General features: G+C 42.7%; 1 protein-coding gene across 6 annotated transcripts in view; it reads right to left on the bottom strand.

Moving 5' to 3' along the window:
- The window catches only part of FILIP1 (filamin A interacting protein 1), a 103,220-nt gene that overhangs the window by 11,904 nt on the left and 73,134 nt on the right, over window positions 1–18,182 (bottom strand). For 5 of the 6 annotated variants that reach the window (XM_084514900.1, XM_084514898.1, XM_084514899.1 and 2 more), the window contains one exon: window positions 693–3,498. In XM_084514900.1, coding sequence (XP_084371026.1) covers window positions 693–3,498 — 2,806 coding nt within the window. Of the gene's footprint in view, window positions 1–692; window positions 3,499–11,189; window positions 11,343–18,182 lie in introns of those variants that run through there. The other variant, XM_084514903.1, reaches the window with a different exon arrangement.

Raw genomic sequence — 18,182 nt, 5'->3', positions numbered from 1 at the left:
CCAAGCCATTCTATGATTCTATGATTCTAATATTGTGGAGGAAGCACTATTGTAACATTGCCCTTATAAAAGTTGAGAATGTCAGAGGAACAGAAAGATCTTTAGTATTTGCTGGCTGAAAAAGACTTGGAGCCAAAAGCAATGATACCATGTCTGGCTATTCATTCCTTTGGAGTTCAGTACAGCAGATCTTAATTAAATTATAAATGTAAGGGGATTCTACCAAAGAAATACCAGCCTGCGTGATCAGACTCTGAAGACTCTCCAGCTGGGCCAAAACCTATTAGGAGTATTTTCAGGAGTCAGAATTTGCACTTCGGAAAAATAAAAATAGAGTTTCTTGCTCCATCATTCTTTGTCCCTCTCCTTCTTTCAGTTGGAATTTTACAGGATTGACATTATTTTCAGTAACTTTGCAGGGATTTCTTTTCAGAGTTGATCCTTTGGGAGATAATGCCAAAAGTATACTAGTGTCCAATGCTGGTATAAAAATATCCATTTCCACCACAGGGAAATCAGGTAAATTCTGAATTTATGTTTAAGCTTATATCTGAAATAAATGTAGGGAAGTCAAGAGTTTTTATCCTCTTCCCACCCATTCTTGCCCTGCTGGTGTCCCAAACCCAAACTATGATCTCCCTTCTCCTTACCACAGAGACTACAAAATGAGACCATGAGACCATGCTGCTTACCATTGACTGTGTTCCTCGTGTGGAAGACGTAGTAACAGGAGTTATAGTGATAGTGCTTGTCACTTTGCTCGCTGCAGGTCGCGAGGACAGGTTGTTCCGGGGTGATCGAAGGACGGTGCCAGTGACAACCTCCTTCTCGGCTGCTATGTTCACTGGTCTGACTGTTATCACAGGACTTGCACCATCCAGCGTGGCACCAGGAGCGCGTTTAAACTGGGAACCTAAGTGGATGTGGATTTTGTTGTCTTCTGTTGTAATAATGTTGGCATTGGCGTTGTATTTCCGGATTGGAGTTGGGACGGTTTGTTTTTCTGGTGTAACTTTGAAGACAGCCCTTCCCATGGTCGTGTCTTGTGACTGAGGAGAAACAGAGATTTCTGTTGGTGCTGCAGATGTTGATACTGTCATAATCTGAATCGGTGATGCAGGTCTGTCGACGAAGGGTGCTCTCCCTCCATCTGGAGACTTTTCTCTGGAGAATGTTGTAATCGTGACTGGAGACATAGAACGGTCTGGGCCCATTGGACTTTCGCTGCCTTTTCCTTTTTGGGGCATAACATTTGGAGAGGGAATTATGGTTATTCGTGGCTTCTGATTTCCCAAAGTAGGAATGACAGTTGTACTTGAAAAAAACTCCTCTGATGTTGGACTAGTTATCTCCAAAGTAGCTGTGCTGTTCTCATGATCTGGTGTCACCCGAATATGAAGAGGCTGACCCTGTTTTGGCGAAAGGACAACCTCCCCAGGATGCGCTGGACTACCATGGGCTCGGGCTCCTTTATCTGGAGTTGCCTGAGCCCCAGTTTCCCTCTTCCTCATCCATGGTATCCAAGATTTCCTCATTGCAAGGTCATTCGCCGCTGGAGGATATCTCTCAAGGACTGAAGAACGCTCCATGGGTTTCTTCAGACCTACCTGTCGCAGATTGCTCATGATGTGATTCTCCTCCTGGAAGGATTTTCGTATAAACACAGCTGGAGTTTCTTCTTCTGCTGCTTCACTGCTTACAGCATCTGTTTGCACACCAGTGGATGTCACAGGAACATCGACTATTCTTCGTCCATTTATGCTGGGCCTCAGAGCGCGGCTGTAACGCTTAGAAAGCTCTAACTCCCTTGTTAGGTTCAGAACCTCCTGTCCCATGCTCTTGTTCTTATTTTCTTCTTCCATAAACCTTTGCTGCAGAACTGAGTAATCAACCTGAAGCTGAGAAAGTTGGTCTTCTTTGTTCATCAGCTCATGGATTTTCTCCTTAAGAGCTTGAACTTCTGCTTTCAAATCTCTGCTTTTAGCCTCTTCCAGACGAAATCTGTGCCTCAACTCTGCCTCCTGGCTCACTGCTTCACCTTTTTCTATTGCTTTGTTTTTGGCAATCTGGAGCTTCATCTCCTCCAGCTGTTGAGAAAGTAAGTTAGCTTTATCCTGCTCAGTCCTAAATTTCTGCTCTAGCTGATCATATTCATCTTCTGTCTTCATCAAATCTCCTTCAACCACTTCCAATTGTTTGAGACGTTTTTTCAGTCTTTCAATTTCAATGGTAAGCTCCTTAATCTTGTTGTCCTCATGACAACCATGCTCTGGTCCTTTTCTGGTTCGACCTCTCGTAATTTCTCTTTCTACTTCCTCCATACCATCAATTCTTTTCTTTAACAGGCCAACTCTACAGCTTAGTTCAGAGGATTTTTCTTCTTCGCTTTTCAGTTTGCCAATCAACTCATCCCTTTCCTTTGTCAAACTAGACACCTTTTCCTCCATTTCAGATTTCAGTTTCAAAAATTTCTTACTTTCTTCTATCAGCTTCTCTGTTACATCCATAACTTTCCCTTGTTCAACTTTAAAATTCTTGTTTAGACCCTCAACCCTTTTTTCCTCCTGCTTTATTTTTTCCATCATATTTTTCCGTTCATCAACCAACATCACAGTAAATGACTTCAGCTTTGTAAGGTCATCTTTTAAGCTTATTTCAGCCTTTTCCAACTTACTTTCTGATGCCTCAAGGTCTTTCACTCGAGTCTTCACCACTTCCAACTCATTTATCAAATCCTTAGTTAAATTCTTTTCTTTCTCCAAGTTTATGTGTAGCTGGGTGCATTCAGACTTACTTTTACTGAAAGCCTCTTCCAGCTTCTCCAATTCTGACATTCTCTTCTGCAACTTTTCCACTTCAAGTTTCAACTCTTTGCTATGGTGCTCTTCCTCTTGCAGTTTATTTTTCAGTTCTTTACACTGGGATTCGGTTTTTGTGATCTCTTCATCTTTTCCCTCCATTTCAAGCACACGCTTGCGAAGGTTTTCCACTTCTGCCATTAAGCTAGAGTTCCCACATTCCCCTTTTGCTATTTTATCTCTTAGTTCTTGAAGTTCCTCCTCAGCTTTTTGAAGACTTTTGTTAGTTTCTTCTAACTCCTCTATTCTGCGAGTCAACCCAACCAACTTAAGCCTTAGCTGTCTGTTATGTGACTCTTGATTAGCCAGTTTTGCCGTCATCTCCTCATGTTCTTGAGAAAATGATGATGTTTTGTGTTCAAGTTCTGTCTCTAACTTCATCAGTTTTTGTCCATCCTCTTTTGCTTTTGCAGTAATGATTTTAAGCTTTTCTTCTTCTTCCTTTAGTTTTTGATTTAAATCTTGTATTTTCTGGCTTTGCTGACCAAGTTGTTCAATATGCATTTGTCTTTCATCCACCAGCATGAGTGCAAATGACTTGAGCTTGACAAGTTCTTCTCTTAGTTTACTGAGTCTCTTTGTATGTTCTTTCTCCTTACGGGCTTGATAGATCTTCTCCTGCTCAAGAAGTTTCTTCAACCTGAAACAAGTTACAACAAATACGTTAAAGTATATACATATTTGGCACATTTCTCAGTTTGGTGTTTTTCTCCATTTTTAACTCACTTTCATTTTATTAGGATTTTTTTTCTCCATTAATAACGTAGGTAGCCTTCCAACAAGTAACTACCTATCACACTTACATTCCCAAGACAAACTATTTTAAATTCTAAAATTAAGAGAAGATTATAAATAATCATCTAGAATTCTGAAAAACAGTGAAATATTATACATGTATAGATAGCAGACACACCAGTTTTTAACTCCTTTACATTTATTTCTCAGCTAGGATAATGTTGATAAGGGTATATCAGGACAGATATATCTATTCACCAATCCATTTATACTGAACTTTTTTTAAAAGGTGATTTCCTCAATAATGTCTTACATACATAAGAATGTGTAAAATAAGATTTAAAAAAAACAAAAAAAAAAAAAACAAAAAAAAAAAACTAATGCAACTAGATAAATGGATCAATCCTGGTTATAAACAAACCAGCTGGACAAAAGAATATGTTAGCACATGACTGATAACCATCTGGGCATCCCAGGCATAAGAAATTTGCAGTAAGAGAAATTTGCCAGCACAGCAATTCTTATGTTGAGAGGTTTGTTCTCCCTGTTGCATTTCCATTTCCAATAGCAGATATTGTTGACTACAAAGGTCAGACCCATCAAACCTTTGGCTACAGCTAACTGTAGCTGGAAAATTCTCTACTATACAGCCTTTAAAGCTGTATTTTCAGACAATATAAAAACACAAATCAGATCTATCCTCAGAACGATAATATAGACCTACATTTTCCAGTATGGGAAAATGCATTACCCATTACCTATACAACATTTCAATGGGAAAGTGAAGCACACTCATAGGTACTTTGTATCTGTGATTTATAGTGAGAATACGTTGACATCAGCACAAGACATTTGCATTGACATCTGCATATATTAAAAGCACAGACTTATGAGGATGGTGATCCTCAACTGATAAAGAGGTACAGATAACACAGGAATATATCCCCTACTAATATAAGAGCGTTACTGTAAAAACAGCAGTATGATTTAGAAAAGATACAGGCATGCATGCTTAATTTATTGTGAAATGACATTTTTCAAATCACTGTCAAAGCACCTACAACTCCCATATAAAGAAGTGTAATGTTTCACGTCCACTTGTTTTGCTCACCCTATGCCTGAAACATTTAAACTTCTTTTAACTGCGACAAACAATAAGGTGGTAACAGCAGAGCAATTTGCCACCACAATTTGACTTGTAGTAACTGAAAGATCCAAATCTTAGCAAAGACTGACTTTAATCAGTATTGCTATGTAAAATGCTGTACTGTACATGGCAGTGGGTGAAGCCCAGGTACACACTCCTCTCTGCTGCCCCAGCAATGAAGTGGTGCAGGGAGCTCCGGGGCACAAAGTGAAACACCAGCAATGTCTCCAGAGCGCTCACCTGAACTCTAAACTCATAAAACTAGCCACATTCACTTGGTTTTCCAGCAACTATTAATGTTTCACTCTTTGTCCCTTGGGGACCAGAAGGAACAGGAACTAGAATGCAAAGCTATCAGAAAAGAAAAGGAAGTCAGAAAGCAGAACAGGATGCAGTAGGTAGGGAAGGAGAAGGCTGAAGAATGCATTTGAAAACAAGAGTCGGATAGGATGTGGGAGTAAGAGAATAGTAGGAACCAGCAGGAGAGGGAAAAACAAACAAACCTTGCAGCCAACCTTGCTGGGTCACAAAAAAAATCTCTTTAGTTTTGGCAACTCTTTGGAAAGGACTGAAAAAACATGCTGGCATATGCCTCACTATGGGTCACGTTAGAATGTCAAAAGGTAAAAAAAGACCTGCTGCCACTCACAAAGCACTCCCTTTTCACACCAAAGGAGGAACTTTATTATAATGAAATATATTCCCTAGCTACTCCATCACACTGCTTCATGCAAAAGTTTCTGCCAAGAACTCTCCCTCTCTCTCCCAGGCTACATTTATAAAGAAATAGGATGCGTGCTCTCACATATATATTTTTTTTAATATTTTTTTTATTTTTTTTTTTTGCCACAACAGAACAGTGGGAACTAGCCTGGCGGAGCTCTGAACAAACCAGCTCCCAAAGTCACGAACATATATACAAGAATGCAAGATCTTTAAAAAAAAAAAATAAAGTGGCACCTATAAATTCAAAGAACAGAAGACTCTTTTGTTTTCTTTTAAAAAATATTCCCTTCTGAAAGCCTATCTCTATGTAGAGATGCTCAGAAAATTGTGTATGATTTTTAATTCCTAGGCTGTTCGTAAAGGGCATGTGTGATTTTTACCCAGCAGTTGCTATAGGAGGTACAATGAAGCCAGGATGCTATGCAGAGTGCAAAACAATTCACTGGCCTCACAGTTATCTGAGAACCTAGCGGGGAATGCTGCTGAGACAATCCCTCTCTGAAAACAAACAAACAAACAAACAAACAAAACCAACACCTGATTGATAAACTAAGCCAGGGATGAGACAGAGCAAATGGAGAAGAAAGAACATTACTGCCTGTTACTGCCATGCTGCAACTCTTAGGAGAGTCAGCAGTGTGGAATAACGGGACTTGCACCTCTGGGAAAAGCAAAAATACCATAACTGTGCCAATACAACTAGGTGAATTAGCTTATGTATGCATATTGAACAAGGTAGGAAACATCATGGAGCCTTCTATTCTGCCTCAGCCTTTAGCCAGTGAAACCGGACTGCCTAGGATCTGGCAAGTGAGCTTTCACAGAAGTCCGACACTTGATGACACTTCTGTTTTCCACAGCCAGGGAAGCTGCTTCTGTGAGGGATGGATGGGAAAGCTGCACAGGTGCCAAAGAAATAAACAATATCTACACCTCTTCCGCGGTATTTCTAACCACTATAATAAAGTTGACTTGAAGCTCACTCCTGCTTTTGTCTGCTGTACAACTCTCATACCTCAGTGGCTAAACTGGAATTTCAGCAGGACTGCAAAGTGGTGTTGCCCCATCTTGACCCTCACAACTGCTCTGCTACCAGGCTTTTCATCTGACTGTTGCTGCTGCTGGTGTTTGCTAAGTGACACCGACCTGCGTGGGCTCTGATGAAACTCTGAAAGCACCTCAGAGACTCAGAGCACGTGTGTCCTTAATGTATTTGTCTGGAGCAACTGCATTCTGGGTTGTCAGGAGGTTGAAAACACCTGCATTCAGGGTCAAAATATGCAAAAAAAAAAAAAAAAAAAGGCAGCATTTTAATAATGAAATGTGAGCTAGTCAAAATACTGACAAGCCAACAGTTTGGCACTCTGAGTCCAGTCCTTGTATTTTCTGTCTTGGTTTGCCTTTTTTTTAAGAGATGAGAAATATTTGGGTATAATTATATTATCTGCATTCATCAATAAGAGTATAAAGGACTCAAACATACAGACCACAGTAGGGATGAAGGGAAGGCAGATCTGCTCAACGCATTGTAACTGCTTCACCATAACACCTGCTTCTCAGTGAAAAGCGCTGCTGAGCTTGGTGCAGTACCCTCCTTTCCCCTTTACAGTAAATTGGGTAAATAAAATAGCAAATCCTTACGTACAATTATATGCAAACTGTTAGCTGCCTCAGTTAAAAACATCCTAGGACAACACCATTCCCTAATTTTGTACCACAATGGAAGAGGCACCCGATCCTGGTGCCAGGGCAGGACACCGGCCTACTGAAGCTTCTGGCACAGCCTGGCATGGTTTGTGCCATGACAGCACAAAACCAACCGCAGGATTAAGAACAGGAAAATTTTCATAAATCAGTCGATTTGCAGACACAAGAGTGGAAGAAGAGCAGCTACAGACTTGGTTTTAACATTCTTGATGAGCCATGTGCTGGAAACAGCCAGCAAGAGTGGAGGTGTGAGGGAGTGGGCACCAGGCCCTCCCTGCCCTCCTTCCTGCGGGTTTGGTGCTGAAGCATTTCATTGCACAAGGTCTTTCTGCTTCCCCTTCGCTCCTCCATGCATCAGATTGTCAGAAGTGGGCTGGGATGCTGATATCTGCCAAGCCCTGTCCCTCCAGGGATGTTGCTCCACTTCTTTTGTTATGGTTATATGTCTATGCTTTGTCCTACCTGTCCCGAATTACTTGCTCAGGCTGGGGCTAATCACTCCTTCAGGTCTAGAAGGCATTTTTTCCGTTTGGAAACCTGGCCAAAACCATACAATTTTCCCCCCTCAGCCAGATGCCTGCTGCCAGAAAGTCTGGCTATTGTGTCAACGTCTTTGCAAGAGACAGTTCTGGATTACAGTGCAGACTGGGTTTGTAAAGAGGCACGTTGGGTATGTTGTGAAGGAAGAGTTCTCCAGCACAGGCAGGGCTTCAGCCTGCTGCAAGCACTGCTCCTGCCTTACGAGGGACACTGACTATGCCCCAAAGGATGGGTGACATAGGACACAGATGGCTCTCCAGTCCTTCCAATGGGAATGAACAAGGACTGAAAGGGCTCCTTGCTGGAGTCTGCACTGGATTAATGCTGCTGGTTAGCCATCAGGGTGGTTTAACATTCCCTTAACTCTGATCAATTAATTGAAGCACTAAAGCTACAGACTTATTTTAGCAATATACACTGTTTTTGCTGGTTTACTTCTGCATATGTCACATTTGCTTGCTGAGACGTGCAGGAGGAACCCTACATTACTATTTTCACAGCATCTCCTCTCAGACTTGAGTGAGACTCCAACAAAAATTATAACTTAGAGCTGGAGAATGATGTTTTGGTGGTTTTGAAAGACACAGTGATAACTTCATACCACAACTTAGATGAGCATTACTGGATTTCAGATGGGACTTATTTTATTTGTAAATGGTAGAAGAAGTAACAGCAGCAAGACCTGAGCCAAAATCAAGCATTAGTTCTTGCCTACATTTGCAGAAAGATTGCAAATAGTGATCAGTAAGCATTTTCTTGCTTTCTAAAGGACCATAATCTTTATGAATGCATTTGAATTATAATCAAAACAGCAAACTGGGAACTATAAAAGCCATGCCTAGCACTGACAGCTGATAAGAGAGCAATTCTCCAAGATGGCTTACAATCTTTTAAGAAAACACAAAGAAGTTTCAGTTATCCAGGGCAAGATGCTCGGTGATTTCCAGTAAGCCACTTGTCCTCTTATGGAAGCATTCATTTCAGAATGTCTTAAGCAGAGCATGTAAAAGTGAAAAGCCCCCAAAACACTTATTGAAAATTATACCAGAGTTTGCACTGCACTTTCCATTTCCTTTTGTCAGAGTGCTTCCATCAAGATAAGAAAAACATCTCCAATGACTGCACAGCCTTTCCCACCTCTAAGGCAGAAATTGGGAATTCAGCTATGCGAGGAAACCCTGGTAAGGCAGAACATGACCTGAAATGAGCAGTTCATGTGTGCATCAACACATCAACATTTTGGCACCACACTTTAGCTGTGCTGGCCTAGTTTAGCTCCCCCCAGTGCAAGAAGACTAAGTTAAGCTTTCAAGGTATCTCCAAGTGTTTAATGAAGAACCCACAAGAGGGGCCAACACAGAGAGTAAGCCAGAGATATTTGAAGAGGTATTTCCTGCACTATCAAGCCAGGGGCAGCAGAGGGAACACCAGATAGAAGGATGGGAAGGAGGATGGGAAGCAGGTAAGATCTCAGGAGCACCTTTTAGCTAAGTTTATACATAGCCTGGAGGTCCACAGAGCTCTTTACTGCTGCTCTAGCACAAAGCCACCTCAGATGTACTTCTCCTGTAGTACCTCCTTCACCATTTCAACTCCTAAAAGCTTGTTGTGATGTGATGTAATGACTTCTACCCTATTTTGTGTGTGGCTGGGAAGTGAGGGTTAAGAGAAGCACACTAACAAGGACACAGTCACTCCAAGGATAAGCTGGCTGGCAGCTGGTGAAGGCTGCTTCCTCCACGAGGGGCCAACCACACCAGCTGGCAGCGTTTCTGCCACTCACACAGCTGTCCTGAGGAAGGACTGGGCAAGAAAACACCTTCACAAGCTCCTCTCTTCTGCCTTTCCACTTGAGCCCTGAAGAGTCGGTACTGCATTGGTGCAGTGTTAGGCAGACTAGACAACTTCCTAGCAGGAGGTCAAAAGCTGCTGCCCATTAGGTGATGTGAGGGGCTGAGTGCTAGAATCCAGGGACAACAAACACCACCAAGAGGTACTTTAACTTAATAAAGCAGTTCCCTCTTTTTTTTTTTTTTTTTTTTTTTTCTGTTTAATGTATAACAGCTGATTTTGAAGATTATTTCTATGGCCACTGGGAAATTCTCCACTTCTCCATTTCTGACTGCCTCTGTGTCCCAGCCACCAGGCTGGATTCAAGGACTCTGAGAACCTACAATTTCAACTCAAACTAAGCAGAGGCAGAAGGTGGCCAGGCTCCCTAGGAAGCAACAATCAGGCCTAACAACACTTAAGCTGGAAAACTGAAAATTAGACAGCTCTTTCAAATCATCAGCTTCAGGCCTGATTATACCTTATACACTTATACGCATCTCAGCTGACAGAAGAAAGATGTGAATGAGATCAGGTCCTAGGGCAGGAAAAGCAATAAACAAACTACATTTGTGCTCCTTTCTCCTTTCAATTCATCAGACTTTAAAGCTGACTAACAAAGAGGCATCTGCTTGTTTTGCCTTGCTACAGAACTTCCCGAGATGCTGTTCTGTTATCACAGGGTCAAATATGAAAACAAATACAACTTGTTAAAAAAAAAAATAGTTACCAGTTCTAGTGAACCTAAGGACACATTTTTGTGGCTATTTACTATGCAAAATTAAAGTGTAAAAAAACAACAAACATATTCTTCACTGCTGAATTAACTTTTGAGAAGTGATTGTATAAAATAAAATTAAAAGCAAATTAATACTCCTGCTACTTCAAAACTACATGACAGTGCCCAAATTATATCATGGAAAACATCTTCTCGATTTAGGAAATCGTCTTACATTGGCATTGATTGTCTCATACAATGCTACTTTTCTCCTTTTTTTTTTTTTTTTTTTTAATTCCTAACCCTGATTTTGTACAAATGAAATTCCCCTGTGCCGAAGCAGTCTGTCGGTGCTGAGGCTGTCTGTGAGCCCGCACAGTGAGTAAGGCAGGAGGAGGAACCCTTACGAGGTCCAGCGCCCCACCGACCTGCCCATACTTTCTCCAGGTAAGGAACGCACCAAAGATCTCGACGAACAACACCACAACCGAAACTTGCTCAGGGAATGAAACAGCATTACAACCGGACAGGCATTTTTTTCCCACCCTCTATCCCAATTAAGACACCCCCATTAATTTCCCAGCCGGGAGGGAGGGCGAGCAGAGCATCGGAAAGGAAGGCGCCGCGCTCCGCTCGGCGATCGCGTTTGCCAGCCCCGTGGTTGTCCTCCCCTGACCCCTCGGGGCTCAGTTCTCCCCAGAAAGCCCCAGGGCACCCCTCGGCACTGGGGGTGCTCCCTCCGGGCTCCCTCCCGGCCCCAGCAGCAGCTCCCAAAATTCCCCCTCTCAGGGCAGCCCCCTGCTCCCTGCCTATGCCGGGCATCCAGCTCGCGAGTGGCGTGCGCACGGATGGGAGCTACTCCAACTCAAAATAGTAATAACAATAATAATAAATAAATAAAATAATTATTAAATTGGCATGATCTTACCTTATAAATGGACTTTTTTTTTTTTTTTTTTTTTTTTTTTTAAGCTACCGAAAGGAATAGCCCGCAGCCCCCGGCGGGTCGGAGCTGTCGCTCAGGTCCCCCCGCCGTGTCCGTGCCGTGTCCCCTCCGTGTCCCCGCCGTGTCCCCGCCGTGTCCCCGCCGCACGGTGCCGGCCGCGGCGCCGGTCGCGCCGGCTCGGGGCAGGGGAAGGGGTGGAGCGGGGAAGGCGGCGGCCGGGCTGCGGGGCCGGGGGTGCGGCGGGGAGAAGGGGGGTGCAGAGGGGAGGGGGCTGCCCTGCCCTGCCCGGCCCGCGGGGGGCTTCGGGCAGCATCTCCTCTTAGTGGCCTTTCGCCAAGCTCGGGACCCGACAAGCCCCCTCCGGGCTTGGGGTATGTGGGGTTGTGGTAAAGGATCCTCGGGGAACCCTCACCGGGATGCTTCGTGCTGCTGGTGGAGGCATGAATACCTGAAAATCCCCAGTGGACTTAACGTGTGTGCTTGTCTGGTCTCCAAAATTCATGCAGAGTAGCAAGGCCAACCGAGAGTATGCATAAAGTCTGCAAAGCACCATTCTGCCCACTCCTGGCATTTAAAAGTCCTGCAGCAGCACCTCTGTTCCCCAACCACCACAAAAGAATTTGGGCATTCCTTCTATTTACCAAATGACTCCCTAGATTGGCCATGGTCTCCATCTTCAGTCTTTACCAGGAGAACTAGAAACCATTCTTCCCTTCTCTTGCCCTTCCCATTTCCCTTCTCCTTACCCCTTTCTTTTCTCTTCCTCTTCCTGTTCCCTTTTCTCAAGAAGCCTGTAATATCCCAAAACATTGAAAACTTATCACATCTAATATCATTATCCACAAAAATGGACAAGTGTGTATTTATATTTTTGGGAAACTATTAAATTCCCTCTTCTATCATTATTTTTACTTAGGACTCTCTGTATACGAGCTGGACAGTGTTCATTTGCAAAGCAGGTGCTTAATGACTGATTTTATGCTCTTTATTCAAGGTTCTTTTTACTACACACTCATCAGAGTCTCAACTGAGCATAGAATTGCCAGAGAACACCACATACATAATGGGAAACACTACAATAAAAATCAACCATTGGCACCCAGAGGGATCGCCAGAAGCATTTAGATCCTTTAGATCACCTGCATAAAAGTCTGCATCCTGCGTTAGCAAAATAATCAGTAGCAACAGCATGTTGGCAGTCTCGAGGCAATCCATACCAGAAGGGTGCGAAGCACTTTGCAAGCAAGTTGCTGAGCCATCTGCTGGTGGACGTGCTGGACCACGATCAGCAGCGGACAGCAAGGCCTCTGAGGAGGCCACCGCATCACAGAATGCCACCACTGCTCACCCAGGTGCGAGCAGAGTCCCAAGGAAGCCCAAAGCATCCTCTGGACAGTGCCAAATCATAAAAACACAGAATGGTCAAGGTCAGAAAGGACCTTGGGGATGTCTAAGAGCAGGTCCAAGCACAGGGCCTGCTCTACCTGAGTCTCAGGTGCCTCCAACCTCTCCAGGCAGCCTGTTCCAGGACCTGCCCAACTGTATGCTGGAAGATACCGAAAATAGGTTGGATCATCAACACAAGGTGACATATATCACATACACTGCCTCATGATAGCCACTAACAGCACCTGTGACCACAAGCTCGCCCCACAGAGCTCTTATCCCAGACCATCAGATCCCCCAGCTTACTCCATGACTTAGAAATAAAAATGCAGGGAATGGGACACAGACACACAGAAGTCATCTGGTTGTGAGCCAGCAGATGCAAGACTTGTTAAAGAAGGCACAGCATGGCAGTGCTGTGCCTGCCCAGCCAGTACTAGCTGAGGTATGTCTGTGCCCCCACTGGACCTAATAATTAAAGTGTTCTCCACCACCAGGCCAACTACTCCAGGTACCACCACTACAGCAGTGCCAAAGGTAGAGAAAGCATCATGTAGGACGTCACAGCAAAGGCCAAACTGGATTTCAACCTCCACAACTTCTACTGAATGGTAATTGAATATTGTGTGCGTGTATATATATATATAAATATATATAAGTATAAAGACACTTTGTATGTTGTTATTGCTCAACAATACCATCACTTTTAAGTCACATTAAAGGCTGGAAAAATCTAACCTGCTCCCCAGAACGTCATGTCTCTTTTTGTTTATGCTGTCATTGGGATATTGGGATGATGTAGTCCAAGAATTCCTGACTAAAGCAGCACTTGCAACATGGTGAGGCCAGATAAGAAGGAAAAAAAAAAAAAGTTCATGCAGGGGAGGGAATAGCTAGGAATCCCAAATTCCAGCTCACCTCTGAAAGTCAGAAGTTGTACTGTGCATCTGGCACTGTCTCTGCCATAGAGGAGAGTAACTGGGAAGCAAAGGATGGAATTGGTTTAACTGCTTAATGATGTGCTAATAGACTACACATTTCTTTGATATGTTGCTCTCTTTAAAATTCAGTGAACTGTGCACAGCAATGGACTTCTCTTGTAGATCGTAGAGACTTGTAACAAATGATTGCCTTATTATAAAATTCTCTGTAAACAGGGCTTTGTAATCTTTCCAGCAGACTACCCTACTCTCTGTTGGCTCTTTATCTTCTGTGTAGAAACATATGTAACATTTACAAGGAAAGCAGCCCTTGCAACTCTCTCCAAGTTTTCTATCATCTAACAAAAAGTCCAAATATTTTTATTTGCGCAAAACAGAACAAAGCTCTTCCTGAGTTTGTGTTTACTTATATACATGAAAAAGTACTTTGTGTAGCTTGCAAGACTGGTTTTTTTTTGTTGTTGTTGTTCATAAAACCTCAAGAACAGTGAAAATCTTCCATGATGTTTCATTTTTTTCTTTTGGTAGTCAAACTCATCTGTAAGTCAAACAATTTCTACTCACCCAGTTGCCTGCTCTGAGCGTAACATACTAATATGAGTCCAGTGGTATCCTGACAAAATGTGAAAACTTAAAATATTGAGGGAGGGGAGAGGCTGATATTAATTTGCTGGTGAAGATACGGTGAACAAGGTGATACGCTGTGCCTTCTGAACACAAATAAATAATGAAGATAGATGTAATAAATTCTTGAAACATGACTTTGTAGGAAAAGCCTGAGAAAAAGACTTCAAGTTGGACCCTGTGCTGTTATATCTCAGGCAATACATTTTATATGGCTTACATCATGCACACTAAAAACTTCATTTGGTGAGATACACTGACAACTGGCTTTGTTCACCTTTGTTCTTATTTAAAACAGGTTGTTCCATGCAGCTGTTAAAAAAAAAAACCTGTGCATGCACACACACACATGCACACATTCACATACAGGCTTTTTTATTACTCCCCAGATCTTTCTAAATTTGTCATGCTGATTAGATTTAAAATTCTTTTTCTCTTTGCAGCATGAAAATTGCCCTACATTAGGGCATGCTGCCTTTTATGGAAGCATGATTCAAAAGTTTTTTTTTAAAAAAAGCAGTTCTGGATTTGTTTTTCTTTTCCACTTTGTTGTTGTTGTTGTTTGTTTGTTTGTTTTCTTCTGCATTTCTACTTCCATAACACTTGTGTGTATCCTCCTGGTATCTGGGAAAGCTTAATATATTCACAGTTGCATGTGTGACTCAGATATTTTAATAAATAAATAGCGCAAATTTAACTGCAAACCATAGATGGTTACAGAAATACACCACGCGAAGTTATATCACTCATTTTTTCTCTCGATGAATAGCAAAACCTGCATTGGTGGGGCTCACAAAATCCCAGATGCTGGCACAGCCCTCTGGAGGCCATGAGGTCCAACCCGTACTCAAGTAGTGCCACCCAGAACAGGCTTCCCAGGACCATGTCCAGTTCACTTTTGAAGGTCTCCAAGGAGGGAGACTCTAGAGCCTCTCTGGGCAACCTGTGCCAGTGCTCAGTCACCCACACAGTAAAGAACTGCTTCAGATGTTCAAAGGGAACCTCCTGTGTCCACTACCAGGTCCCCAAATCCTTCTCTGACAGGCAGCTTTCCAGATGGGTGCGTACTGGTGGATGGGGTTGTTCTTCCCAGGTGCAGGACTTGGCATTTCATGATTTTGCTATCGGTGCACCACTCAACATGTCCAGATCCCTCTGGATGGCAGCACAACCCTTTTGTGTTATCTGCAAAGTCACTGGGGGTATGGGTACACTCTGACCTCCTTGAAATAAAGATGATTCCAGATTAAAAAGGAGACATTTACACTAGTTATACCTAGTCAATGACACATTTTTATAGTATGTTTTGATCTTTATTTTGTGAATAGGCACCAATACTGTCACAGAAGTTGGCTGTGGCCCTTTGACCAAAGCGTCTCTGGAGTCAACATCAGAGGTGTTCAGGACCTCAGAGAAATTCCACACGGCAGGATAGTTCCTTGCTGCCCCCTGTAGACCTACCATTTTTACTGACAACTGTGTTTAATCAGAGCACCCTCTCTGCTGTGTCCCTATCATTTCTCATTTTACTAATCTACTCACTTTTGATGTGTTAGGTGTTCATACGGAGAAATGACATGGAGGAGTGAGCTTGAGGCTTTGAGAACAGGAAGAGCTGTGACTCTTCGTAGATTACCAGGAGAGAGATGTTTCATCTTTTGGTGATGTCTTGGCCTCTTTCACTTGACTTGGGTCTGGGACATGAGCAGCTTCACAGTTCTCCTAGGGCATATGTGCCATGGGAAACTATCAGAGAAAACCGTTTTTTCTTATGAAACCTAAGTGATGGAGGACTTTTAGTGCTGGAACTTAGAGATTGCAAGCCACAATGGCCCAGGGTGTGGGACCAGGCTGATGTGTTTCCAGAGACTCTCTTAAAGAGAAAATTAATTGTAACACCCATACTACATTTTCACAAAGCAGAACCTAGCTTCTGCTCCTTCACACAGCACCCTCTGTCTGTCCATAAATGTTCTCTATCAAACCTCCCATTTTAGAGCAATTATTTTACTTCAGAGTGACATGACAAATCTCAGGGTCTTTCAAGCAGCTCTTGAAAATGCCTGTTCCTGTTCTGTATTTGTACAATTGGGCCTCCTCAGATGGCAAAGGGTCTCAAGTACTCTTACAATATACAGCATAAGAAATGACGGTGGCTATCACAAGAAGAAAGAATGACATTAACAACAAAGGAGTAAGCCTGACTGATTTTCACCAGTGTGTTGCTTTTGTTCTGTTGATAGCTGGCTCTGCTGTTGCCCCTTCGTTTGCCTCCCTCTCATCTGACTTTTCTGAGCATGGGGTTACAGTACAGAGATACTCCACCCAGAGGTAAGGGTCACATTTTTAAGCATGAAACTCATAAAGAGCTGTAAATAACTTTTAAAGCAAGTAACTCATAAAGAATTGCAGTGAATATTCCCTAACTAGAAAATGAAAATTAAGGCAAAAGTATTTCCCCCCCCCCCTCCAAGTGTATGATATTCTGGTGCAAACAAGTTCAGGAAAGTCCCAGTGACTGTGCTATTGATCACGTGTTGAACATGATAAATATGAAGACTTCTCCTTTATTTTTGGTGTATCTTTCTTTAGATATCTTCTTGCATTTTGGTCTTGCATTTGCTTCCAGCTTGGTCTGTTCTCCATCTTCACCTCCACCATCTTTCTTCCATCTGTCATCCACCTGGCAGGCCTACAGGACTCCACGTCCACCAACACTTCATTCCCCTCACCACTCCCTTGGTTCTCTAATTCACATTAAACTCTAATTCATATTCACTTCCATATTATTTGCTTTGCAGCTGCCATCCCCTGCCCTAAACCTGCCTCTTTGCTGTTCCTCTTCCTTTACCTTCCTATTCCATCTGTTCATTTCTTGCCCCTGAAGGGATTAACTGCTTTAATTCCAGCTCTTTTTTTTTTTTTTGGACTTCCTTTTCTTTTGTGCTTCTTCTCACTGACCTCTCCTCAAAGCAATGTGATACAGTAACTGATTTGGGCTGGAAAGCATGCACACCTGAGTCCTGCATCTAAAACTAGAAGTTGTCCACCTCGCTGTTTCTTATTTGATATGTCACTGAAATAATGCATTTGGTAGAGTGAATAAAACCACTGGGGAGGAAAAGTGAGAGAAAACAGACTCCAGATAATTACTGCTTTGTTTTAACATCAACCAAACCAAGAGATAGTGTCACCATGAAAACAAGGGACGAGTGTTTACAAATAAAAGATTGAAGAAGTTTAAAAAACTACATATAGGAAGCAGCCATCATTCAAATAATTGCATGCACTGTGCTAGTCAAGCTTGTTCTCCAGCTGCTTCGTACAACAGCCATGCAGCCTGAGAACAAGACTTTGCTCAAGTGGGGTCAATATAAAGAACCTCTCTCTCTCAGTGCAGGATCTCAGATTTTCTAAGAAATGCAGGCTATGCTTGCACTGTTTTATATTACATTTTGCCACCTCAGTCACAGCTTGATGTAAGGATAAAGCAATATGCACCTATAAAAACAGAGAAAAATAAATCATCTCATGAAGATTCCTTCCTGGTTTTTAAACATAATTTCCTGTGAGCTCCAAACTTTGTGATTTAGCAAATGGATCCTCAGTTAAAGGCTTCATATGCTGTGCAAGAGCAATCAGCTGCTGCTTTTATGACCTAAACTGAGACTGATAGATTTTAACAACATCAGCACTGAGTAATCCTGGCTTTCACCACATCCTAATATGCCATGTCCCAACTGTCAGTCTGAAGAGCTAAGAAGGTATTTCTGTTAACACTCATGCCAGGACCCTCAGCTCTTGCCCAGAACACAAAGGAGCACACACCTGCCCACCACATCTGTCTCACAAACACAGCTTTGCCAGCTCTTTCTGCCCCTGTGTTCTGAATGTGCAGCATAAATGAGGAAAAAAAAAAAAAAGATCCCTACACCTACACAAAGCTTTTCTACTACCACGTAGCTAATTGATACAGCTCATGCATTTGTTGGGTTTGTTGCTTGCATTAGATGTGTGTCTATTG

This window comes from Aythya ferina (genome assembly GCF_964211825.1).
Source record: "Aythya ferina genome assembly, chromosome: 3".
NCBI classification, from domain to species: Eukaryota; Metazoa; Chordata; class Aves; order Anseriformes; family Anatidae; genus Aythya; species Aythya ferina.
The sequence above is the reverse complement of the archived record's forward strand: the minus strand, read 5'-3'. Positions and strand labels throughout refer to the sequence as shown.